Consider the following 11,831-nt stretch of genomic DNA (forward strand, 5'->3'; position numbering starts at 1 on the left):
GTTTATCTGATATATTTTATTACCTGTATGTTTTTATGGCTGTGTATGATGTATTTGCAGACTGGTAAATGGAGTCTCTTTGTAAAATGGCAAAGTTATTCACATCTATAACCTACAAGGGGGCCGATGGGCCTGGTGCATTTCTTCCCAGGGTTGTGGGAGAATCAAGTGCTTTTGATGAAAGTGAAGAAAACAAGATTAAAAATGTATAAAGCTCAGTGTACTTTACCTCACCTGGTAACCCGAGACATTGCCTTGACCGTGAGGCTCACAGTGTGGTGCTGCACTGCAGATGTGACTCAAACGGAATTTCTTCTTTAACATAAACGCCTCATGGAAGCAGACGACCGCGATCCTTTCAAACTGGACTACAATGTTTTTATAGCTGATTTGATGTGTTTTAGGTTTCCCTCCCGCTAATCGTCTTCTTTTGGTGAAAACTCGTACGAGTGCTGTTTTCCATCTCTGTGAAGTTCTGACCTTGTACAATGGTGAGACAAATTCCTCTGATTATCCAGGCCAGCAGTTGTAATTGGACTCACAGTGTCTCCTGTTATCTGATTATGCCACTGAACAACATTTCTGAACAACACACGCAGACAGAGGTCGGTGTATAAAAGCGGCAAGTCACCAAGCACAATGGATAATCACCGAAAAAGGAATCTAACTTTTCTTACCATCGGGCTGATATTTATGCTGAGCGGCATTGAGTACGGTAGGTTCATTATGATAGCTTTATAGACTTGAAGACATGAGATAATGGTCTCATTAGAGCAGAGTCTGCCTGGCATTTTGGCTGTAAGCACACATCACAGAGGATTCAGCATCTGATTTAACTGAAATGTATTTGGCTATGGGTAAATGAGGCTTGCCATTTACACATCTCCCTCCTTCATCCCTCTCTGGTGGTCTCAGCCGTCATTCTGCCTACAATATGGACGTATCTCCAGATTTTGGAGGCCCCTCCGTACTTCCTGGGTCTGGGTCTGTCTGCCTTCAGTCTGAGCGGGCTGCTCACAGGCCCGCTTTTTGGGTTGTGGTCCGACCGGAGCAAAACAACAAAGTCCATCATCCTTTTCTCCAATCTTTTCGAGATTGCCGGTGAGTAATCAAAACGCAAGATGAATCTCAAGTCACAGAGAGTCAGATTATTGAAGCCCCTGGCATGACTGTGTGAAACTCAAACTGTAGCTCATTTTAGGGCTTTGTCAGAAATACTTCACTCATTCATTATTCAGTTCTATATAGAGGACTATAAAGTGTCTCAGATGGCAAACTCAAAAAAAAAAAAAAAAAAAAATCAGGTCAAATTAGGTCATTCCTTTCATTCTGCAGATTTTTGAATTAGCCATTTCCCCTGTCTGCGCAGGGCACGATGGTGGCTACCTCTCAGTTGTAGACTGCTTTTAACATGTATTCTGGGTATAATTTGAGCTCAGTGTGTAGAATATAATCCTGATGAGACATTCGGCCAACACTACAAAATGGCAAAAACTAAAGTAAATAACAAGACTGAGAGTCTACAGCCATGCTAGCTGCTATTACTATATACTAGCTAAAAGTTAATGCATTCATTCTATCATGCTCACAGTGACAATGCTAACATGCTAATGTGGAGCAGGATTTTATTTTAGTGTGTTAGAATACTAACATTTGCTAATTAGCACGAAACACATCTGTCTGAGTACGTCTGAGGCTGAAACTAAAGTATTGAAGAAGTTTCAGTTATGACATAATCATGCTGCATTTTATTGCAATGGGTCTAATTTAACTCAAAATTACAAATGCCAACCTGCTGGTGGTACTAGAGGTAAAGTCGTGGGATCATGTCATGAGGCTTCGTTCTCTGAATGTCTGTACATTTCATCCCAGTTCATACAACTGGCTGAAGTATTTCAGTCTGGACAATGCTGCCAGCATTATTAAAAATGACCTTGGACAACCTTCATGTCAAACATTTATTTCACACTGGAAACGCATTTTGGTCCCTAAGAATAATTCATTCATTTTTATTTGTTCTCAGGTAACTTCATGTATTTTCTTGGATATTCAAAGTGGCTGTTGTTATGCAGTCGTATTGTAGCAGGTGACGCACACAAACACACACTCGTGGTGAAATAACACCCAGAGCATGTCCTGTATCAGTGTGCGTGCACGCTGTGAAGGTGTAACAGAAGAACGTTGTTTTCCTCTCAGGTGTGGGCGCAGGAGCGGGCTCCTCCATCTTTGGTTTCCTGACTCGGAGCACTCTGCCAGAGGAGCGCGCCGGTATCTTTGCAGCCATCATGGCCTGTCGACAAGCCGGCCTCCTTGTCGGTCAGTTTCTCCCCCTTCATCTTACGGCAGAGAGAGGGGTGTCATCTCACCTCTCTTCACCTCCTCTGTCTTCTCAGAAATATCAGACACCAGGAAGGAGTTTGTGATGTCCTCTTTGATGTTCAGTTTCAACTGTGAGGAGGAGACATTCAATAAAATCACTGAGGTGGAGGCTACTGTCTCCGCACATCCTCTGTTTTTATTCCAGCTCCTCTTTAAAGCCCTTCCTCTTGTCTCTCCAGGGCCGGCGTTCAACCTGTTCCTGCGGCTGTGTGATTTCAAACTGGGGCCCTTTGTTGTGAACAAATACACGTCTCCCGGGGTAACAGCATCCAGATAATCAGTAATCTAAGGTTCCCCGAAAACCTCATGAATACAGAAAGAATCATTAGAAATAGTATACATTCTGCTCTCCTCCTGGCTCACATGCATTTTTCCCCTTTGTTCTCCTCCTGAGTTAGAAGAATGCAAAATGCCTGCAGTGATACTCAGGCCCATAATGACCTGTATCGATCTACTTCCATCTCATGAGTCTCTCTGGATAAAACACCTGTAGAACGGATGTAGCTTAAATGAGATATACCAAAGCTCCACACGCCTACTTTCATTTTTCCAGATAATTTGACACTGCACGTCTCTGTTTTTCACTGTGCCAGGTTACTTTGAAAACCTCCACATATCAAACGCTTTGTCCCTCCTGGTAGTTTTCAAGGATTTTGATGTTGTAAAAGAATCTTTTTTTTTGCGCTTTTTGTCCTTGCTTCCTCTCAGATCTTCATGTGCCTGTTGTGGGTGCTGCTCCAGTTTGTTGTCCTGGCTATGTACTGGGATGTACCACCCATCAGCTCAGAGGGGGGAGCAGTGATGGTGGAGATGAAACAAGAGGAGGGAAATGAGGAGGAGGTGCCACTGATGGGGTCCGACGAGGAGCCAGTGCACACCTACAGAGCTGTCCACTCCGACCAACTTGAGACCTCCGACTCATCTGAGACGCTGCCCGTCCTCAGCGTCTCGGCAGTCTCGAACCCCTTCAAAAACTTCAGCGTAAGCAGAGGTGAGCGAGCGGGTTTGACTGCCTGTCTGGAGCAATGATTGTCAGCTGTGCTCTGCTCTATGATTCAGGTAGGAGGAGGTGTCACTGTCAATGCACATGTTGCGTATCTGCTCTATTGATTTTCTTGCATGCATGCACGCACACACACACACACACACACACACACACACACACACACACACACACACACACACACACACACACACACACACACCAAGTCTCTCTGAGGAATTCTGTGTGGCATGTCGGATCAGATTCCCTGTGTATTGATTGGACATGTGTGTGTGCGTGTGTGTGTGTGCGTGTGTGTGTGGTTTATGTCGGAGTGTATATATATGTGTATGTATATATATATGATGTCAGGTGTCTTACTGGATTAGTGTCATAGTAAGTTTACATGGGATACAAGCAGTGATTGTGTGCCATTATTGATTAACTTTTCTGTACTCTGTTAGCCTGTGTGTGTGTGTGTGTGTATGTGTGTGTGTGTCAAACCTCTATTGATTCTCTCAGTCTTTGAAGATGTGGCAAAGGGATGGATACCAGACTTCCTTTTTTATTGACTTGCTTGCTGTGGTTGACTTGTGGATGAAATGGAGACAGAATTGGCGATGTGGCCAACATTCTTCTCATTGATTCCTTTTTTCTCCCCCGTTTGTATTTTTTTGTTTTGAAGAAAAATCTACAACAGCAGAAACTCGGGAGCAAAACTGGAGGACGTCTGCAGCTCTAGCACATTCTGTAGGAGTGTGTGTTAGTTGCTACAGTGTGTCTGGTATTCGCTCTCCTGAATTATTGATCTTCCCCGGCTTTTTCTGTATGACTGAGGAATCTTTGAAAACCAGACAGATCTTTCACTCTCTTTCATCAAACCTTTTCATTTGTGGTTGGGGTCGGGAATCACAAGCAACACAAGTAGAACCTGTCAATTTTTCCTTTTGGAACAAGGAAAATATTTAGCATTAATAGAAATATTTTCACAATTCTTAATGATTAAAAGGCAAAATAAGTAGGCTTTCTCTAAAAAAACCCCCTTTAGCCTCATACAAACATAATCCCTCTCCATCATCACCTATGACCCACTAGAAGTGTGTGACAGTGTGTATCTGCAGAGGTCCTGCCCTATGCTTGTATTTTCTTATCTTGTCGTGTTCGGGATGCTTCTTGGCATCAACCCTTGGCCAGTGGTCTGTAGCTTCAAGCCAACAGCGCACAGTGTGTGAGGGCAGGACTCTATAAAAACATAACCACCAGGTGCCAAATTGTCACTATGCATCCAAGCGGAAGCTGCTGGTGTCTGCAGCTGGATGTCCATCCAAATGCAGAGTAAATTTGAGCTGAATTTTCAGAAAATTTGCTAAATAAAATAGGAATTAATGCTTGTGTCCACCCACTTGCATTATGCATTATGCGATCATTAGGAGCTGGTTCTTTGAGATAAGCAGTAGGTGGCGCTATTTTTCCAGTCAGAAAACCATTATACCACATCTGAAGAAACAGTTTCTTCCTCTGATGAAAGATTTTATCAAGTTGCATCATTGAAGTTGTAGGATCTGGTGTTTTTGGAGCTTGACAGGAGCAAAGATTAGGAAATCTCGGGCTCTTCCAAGTGCCCCATCTTTATGGAGGCGCAATAATAAATTTCTTGATAGGCCCTTTAAACCCACATGATAATGTTTAAACCCATATCAACCTAAGCATACCTACATATACAATAGGCTATAGAACTTGTAAGTCCACATACATATATTAAAATACATGCATGCTTTAAATACATACACTACAGATACAGAACATATTGTATGTGTAGTAGTAAATAAAGTGATATCGTAAAAACATAGAACAGAGAGAGCTGAGCCATAGTAGATCACACACTGTACTATAAAGCCATTCCTCCAGCCATCTGGCATGTAGTACTTCCAAATTTAGCAGCAAGCCCAGCTCATTTTTCCTCCCCACCAAGTCCATAAGGGAATTTTTGTTCCAAGAAAAGCTAGTATAAAATTTGGATTTTTTTTTTTTCTTGTGTTATCATGTTTTGGACATAAGAAAAAAAGAGCAGAGCTCCCACTTATCTCAAGAAAAAGAAATAGACTGTTTGTTGGACTAGAGGATCAACATGACCAACCAGCCAGGATTCGTCACGCCTGCCTCTTTCAGTCTTAAGATTACTTTCAGATAGTCCAAGTTTTCTTTTCTCTTTAAACTTCTTTATCTCAACCTAACTTGCCAGTTGAAACTTTCAATTTTAATGGTACCACTTGAGCTTGTTTTATGATTTTCTCTTTGGTTTCTCTGGTTTTCAGTGTGTATCTCTGTGCCTTTCACTCTGCAGAGTTCCTGAGAGAGGAGGTGGTTGTTCTCCTCACGGCTCAGTTCATCACTCTCTTCAATCAGACAGCGCTGGAGGTGAGAGCAGCTACCGTTGAGATCCATCAGCCAGAGTTTCCAAGCATTTCACACAATGTCACACTATTTTACCCTGAGTTTCATCCAAACCGCATCAATCTGAGCCTTACCTGGAAAGACCTGTGCTGCTGCTTTGGAAAATAATCAAATATCGCTAAACGCTCAAAGTAAAACTGATGTATCAAGTGCAAATAATAAATCTCTATGTCCCAGACATGAAATATGAAGAGGCCCTCTCTCCTCTCATTAAACTGTGGTGGTGGAATCGTCACACAGTGCTGACCTGGATTATATAACCATTTTAATATCAAAACAGAGCAGCTCTTTTGATATGGACTGAATGAAGCCTTTGAAGGACTTAAAAGTAATCATTCCAGCCCTCATAAGAATCTCCACCACTACCTCTGACTGAATCACCTCTTCTAACTGACCGACCTTGCCAACATCTTTTTAAAAAATCCCCAGACCATGGTGACTCCTCTGACGCAGCGCTACTTTAGCTTTGCCGAGCTGGCCAACAGCCTGATGTACAGCCTGTGCGGGGTGGAGGTCATCCTGGGCTTCTTCTTTGTACGCTGGCTGAGCAGGAAGGTGGCGGACCGCGCCGTGCTGGCTGTGGGCCTGGTCATCTGTTGCTCCGCCTGTATCTGGTGCCTCATCTTCCTTTGCAACCCCCGAGGTGCTAACCTGTCCAGGAAAACACACAAACACACAATGCAGAGACATACATGCAAAGGCACAGTCAGTCTTAAAAATGCCTCATGTTCTGTGCCAAATCCTTTCAGAGAGACTGGTGTTGGTGTGTGGAGCACAGGGAGCCATATTGGGTTACACACTGCCTGCATTGAATGTGCTCTGTAAATGATATCGCTCAGGCTCTGGCAGGCTAGCAGGAGATCATACAGGCAAACTGGATCCTGTATGTTCATGTTGGCCTGCGTCTGTTGCAGCTTGTCACGTTTATCGCTCTGATTACAACTGACAGGTGCTGGAGCCGGGGAGTGCCTGAGTACATATAAATGGATTACAGTAATCTAATTAGACAAAAATGCTATTTGTTAAGGCATATCCTACATTTGTTTGCTATTTGTTACAGTTACAGTTGAAAGAACCAAACAAAGAAACAAAACCTTAAAGGCAGATACCTGAAGAAAAACAAATTTTTCTCGAACGAAACATGTTTAATTGTTGAAATTGCATTTTGATTATGAGATTATAGACGTTCAGCTTATGCAGGAACATCCAACAGTTTGAGTGGGCACAAATTCACACAAACATGTGCATGATGCAAAGCAGCAGAGAACAAAAATGTAGTGGCTGCCAGCTTGGCAGTGGTTTCATTTTCAGATAGAGCTATCTCTGGTGGTGCCAACCCATTTGTGGAAGGAACTTAAAAACTGAGAGAAGAAAGGATGGCTAACTGAAGTATGATCTGTCACACACTTTGAATCATTACCGTTACATATCAGCGATAAACAGCCACAAAATATTAAACTATAATAGCTAAGAGGGATAGAAATATATCATAATTAGGTGTGTGAGAGCCGGTGTTAGTTTGCAGCCTGTAAATGTAATTGTTTAATGATATCTTTCATGTAATTTGGGGACAAGCAACTGTAATTCAGTAATCCATTCATCTCATTTATGTTATCTTTCCATCCCTGCCAGGTGGTTATGGATGGGAGCTGTCGGCCTTCATCATCGGAGTGTTTCTGCAGCTGCTGGGGCTTCCCTTTGTGGCCGTGTCTCAGGTGTCTCTCTTCTCCAAAGTCACTGCAGAGAAAACACAAGGTTGGCAAGTCATTTTTGCCATTTTGCCTCAGCATATGTGACGCAAGGATACAGTTATACAAAGCCATATTGTAACAGAATAAAGGAATAACCTTTATTTCTTTTGCGATGCGTCACCAACAGGATTCAGTCAAGGTGTCAGACGCTCAGTTGGGGGCCTGGCCACCATCCTGGGTCCTTTGTGGGCTGGAGGATTGACCAATAATTTGTACATAATGCTGGGCATGATGCTCGCTCTCCTCATAATGATCACAGTAAGAATACAGCTCATTTTAGTATTTAACAGCATCAGACACAGAAAATTGGTGACATGATTAATTAAAGAAAGATCAGATTTTGGGAAATATACTTATTCTCTCTCTTGCAAAGAGTGATATAAGAAGATTGACACCACTGTCATGATTGTGTAGTAAATTTGAAGCTGCTGGTTAGCTTAGTTTTGCAAGACCAAAAATGAGGAAATGGCAGGTGTCCGACACATTCTTTCTTGCAGAGAGTATTTGAGAAATTTGGTTAGCTTAGCTTAGCATAAAGACTGGAAGCGGGGGGCAACAACTAGTGTGGTAATTCACCTACCCACTACTCACTAATCACTATTTCGTTTGTACATACAAAACATATCAACATACCATACAAAAAGTGTAAAACAAAAAAGTAAAAATGTCAAGTTTTAAAGGGTTACCAGATTAAAGAAACAAGATATAATTTGTTAATTCATGAGCTTTAGACATGATGGTAACCATCTCCCTCTATTTGCAGTCTGTTGGCTAAGCTAAGTGTCTCCTAGCTGTAGCTTCGTTTTTAAAATCTGCCTATTAGCACCTCTAGAGGTCACTAATTAACATGGAATAATTTGCTTGTTCCACACTAAAAGCAAGCTTTAAAAATAGCAATTTGTAGTTTTACAGAGAGTTATGTGTGCAGTCATCTCCTGCTAAGCTATGCTAACCAGCTGTTAGCTGTAGCTTCGTTATTCTGCAGACATCAGATTGGTATCAATCTTCTAACTCTCTGCAAAGAAATTGAAACATGCATTGCCCAAATTGTAAAGCAATTGTTTTGATTTTAATGCTCTCAAGGAGCTGGAATTGATATGGTTAATGCTTTAACTCAGTGCTTCTTGTTTTCTACCCTTCCCTGTATGTACCCTCCCCATTAGAAACTACTCAAAGCTGTGGCTTAAAAAAGCATTTTTTTTTCCTCACATACCCGAACTGAAAAACAGCAGCTACTTGCCAGTAAAATCCTTAACTCAGCATGTCTTTGATAGCCTCTGCTTATTACTTGGTGCTCTCTATTCTCCAAAGCCACATCACGCTGTACATTTCTGCAGGTTATGACAGCGCTGTCCTACGACCGGCTGATGGAGCCCAGGGCAGTGCAGTGTGCTCACAGCTCTGACAGCGGAGGATAGAGCTGCAGTCTGTCTGAAGAGCAGGCTAAAGATGGACAGCGGGAGTGCCCTGCACTTCTGAGAGAATCAATACAAGTTTACTGCAGAGGAAACTGTATGAGTGTGAAATAAAAATGCTCAATACACACACTGTAACTCAGAGCCTGCCATACAGGTGATCACACTTAACAAGTTAAAAAAAAAATACTGTACATTTTTAAGCTTTGCACAATCTCTCTGTTGTCAGGTTCGATTAGAATCTACCTTGCGTGCACATCACTATCAGACTATTAATTATATTTTACACAAGGGGGCACCATTGCTCTCATATTGAATATTCAGAGGTGCAATTGAAGATGAAAGCCATTATTTTTAAACTGAACTATTTATATTCCCAGGTGTTGATGAAAAGATAAGAGAGCAGGTTCCTCCATGTGACCCATGTATCAAATTTTCTTTTCTTGTCCCGTCTCTCTTCCTCAAAAAGAAAAGAAAAACTGCGATGAAAATGAAGCAGTTGACACAATGGGTGCAGAAGTGGAGTTGTCAACATCTTAGCAGCTCCATGTCAGAGTAGCTGATAGATGAAGAGGGTCAGAGAGAAGGAAGTGTTACAGATTTCTTCATATTGATTTGTAGTGTTGAAGTGAAACTGTGTTTTTGGTGTTAAAATTAAATACAAATGCTTGGATGTGGCTAAACCAGATAGATGCTATCTGAAACTATTCCTCTACATCTTATATGCAAATGAGAAGCTCCTGAATTAAAACCAAATTTAAAAAGTACTTGTTAATTAGTCCTCTCTATCATTTTACTATAGGGGAGATTTAAAATTTAATTGCCTGTGTTCATAATTCAAAACATGACAAGGTGTGACTTGTGGATAGTCAGCTGTTCTTTCCTATATTCTCCTCTAGGATGTGCTGTATGCTACACATCTGCATCTGAGAGGAGAATGCTGTAAGCAACATCAAGGCAATCTACATTCCCTTTGTACCAATGACCATGGCTTTGGCCAATCTCTGTGTTTTTGCATAATTGCAGATAAGGCTGGGTAACCTTTCCAGTTTTCTACACTCAGCATGTGATGTTTGGCTTTTCCAGAGGCTTTTCGCCTAAAATGGAAATTCTAATCTCTAGGACTCAAGGACATAATATATATAAGTACTTTCATGCCCTGATCAGCGTATTCAGATACTTGACATTTTAAGGGAGATAACAGGGTGCATAGAATCAGGTCAAGCCTGAATTTACTCTCTTTGAACGATCTCACTTTTTCAGCATGATTCCTGCCGTCTTGTGTTTATAAAGAAATGTCTACACAGCAACCTAAATATCTACGACCATTTCAGTCAGTAAGTCCCTGAAAACTTGCCTTGAGATCTTTAGTTCTGCTCTGTGATATTCAATCTTCACAGCGAAATAAGCATCTATCAAAGTTTGAGTGTTAAAAATCAACATTTTAATTGTATTATAATCATTCATTAAAGCCAGAATCTAACTTTTAGAAGAAGAAACAACACATTAGTCCTCTCTTGAATTCATGAACAACGATATGCACTTTTTCTCATTCCGGTACATTGCTGCCACTGGCTTAAACACGACGAGTAGTTTGTGGTGGCCAGTGATAGCTGGCTTTTAAAAGCTGGTGATATGGCAGCAGTGTAAAATGATGTTACTGAATCTGAATATATAGATCAATATTCCAATGGTTTAATTACAAAAATAAAACAAGAGGTCAACACCATGTGCCTCATCATTTGACTCATGTGTTCTCTCCTGCTCGATGCCCCACAAGCAGGAAAAAAACATTCTAATCATGAGCTACATTTTTTACATTTCAAAGGTTAATTTCTGGTATTTTTGCCTTCCTCGTTCATATAGTCTAAAGAGCTGACAGAATATTAAGGAGTAAGGTAATGGAGCACAGGTGCCTGGATGGAGTCCAGCCAGGGACATTGTGATTACATGGATGGTGACTTTAGCCCCTGAAAACCTGGCTTCAAATTTAAGAAGGCTATTTCTCTGTAGGATAAATATTCATGATTAAATAAGAAGAAACCATGTTGTATTACATTTAGGTATTATTTTGGCAGAGTTTAACAGTTAAAAAGTCATAAGGGTCATCGCCTTTTTTCAAACCACTCCCTGCCCGCTGCAAACCAGTGAGAAGTGCACATATAAAACTAGAAGGGCAAGGAGCGCAGACCTCCAAGGCCAACCGTCCACTCCTCTACCATATGCAAATCATGCTGTCAGCTCTTCACGGTCAATAGTATTGCTTGTTCTCGTGGAGTGTAAAGTTTGAATATTTCAATATCTTAATCTCTCTGGTTGAGTTCATTGCGGACAATTCACATGTGGATGTGAATTACAGTCGCACGATGTGTGTGTATTTATTACGTTTCCATAGCCACACTATGGTTTGTCACTGTTCAACTTAACTGCCATCGATTGAATTTTAAGATACATGCCATTTATTCTGCAAAGGATAACTGCCTCACCTTACAATGTTAAAAAAAAGAAAAATAATTTGTGCATTTGCTTGGTGATTCAGAGCCCCTCCAAAAATGAATTGTGTCTTCCTTGGCCTATGCTACACTCTTCCTCTAAGTTTCATGAAAATAATAGCAGTAATCCTGCAGACAGACAGACAGACAGACAGACAGACAGACAGACAGACAGACAGACAGACAGACAGACAGACAGACAGACAGACAGACAGACAGACAGACCGGACTGAGAACATAACCTACTAAAAAAACTTTGGCTGAAAATAGTGTCTTCATGTCAGATTCCATCACTCATAGCAAAAAACTGATTGAGAAAAAGTGTTTTTAGGGCCTTTAAATGAATTCCATTAACTCT

At 41.3% G+C, this 11,831-nt stretch overlaps 1 protein-coding gene across 1 annotated transcript; it reads left to right on the forward strand.

Annotated features, from left to right (window-relative positions):
* The first annotated feature begins 639 nt into the window (after positions 1-639).
* Positions 640-10,703, forward strand: mfsd8l2 (major facilitator superfamily domain containing 8-like 2). The gene is made up of 11 exons (XM_070974831.1): positions 640-715; positions 916-1,101; positions 2,024-2,086; positions 2,197-2,316; positions 2,559-2,638; positions 3,088-3,370; positions 5,706-5,779; positions 6,245-6,458; positions 7,448-7,570; positions 7,694-7,824; positions 8,904-10,703. The coding sequence occupies exons 1-11, from the start codon at positions 640-642 to the stop codon at positions 8,982-8,984; spliced, it is 1,431 nt and encodes a 476-aa protein (XP_070830932.1). The 3' UTR covers positions 8,985-10,703.
* Positions 10,704-11,831: the final 1,128 nt, after the last annotated feature.

This window comes from Chaetodon trifascialis, chromosome 11, assembly GCF_039877785.1.
Source record: "Chaetodon trifascialis isolate fChaTrf1 chromosome 11, fChaTrf1.hap1, whole genome shotgun sequence".
In the NCBI taxonomy this organism is placed as follows: domain Eukaryota; kingdom Metazoa; phylum Chordata; class Actinopteri; order Chaetodontiformes; family Chaetodontidae; genus Chaetodon; species Chaetodon trifascialis.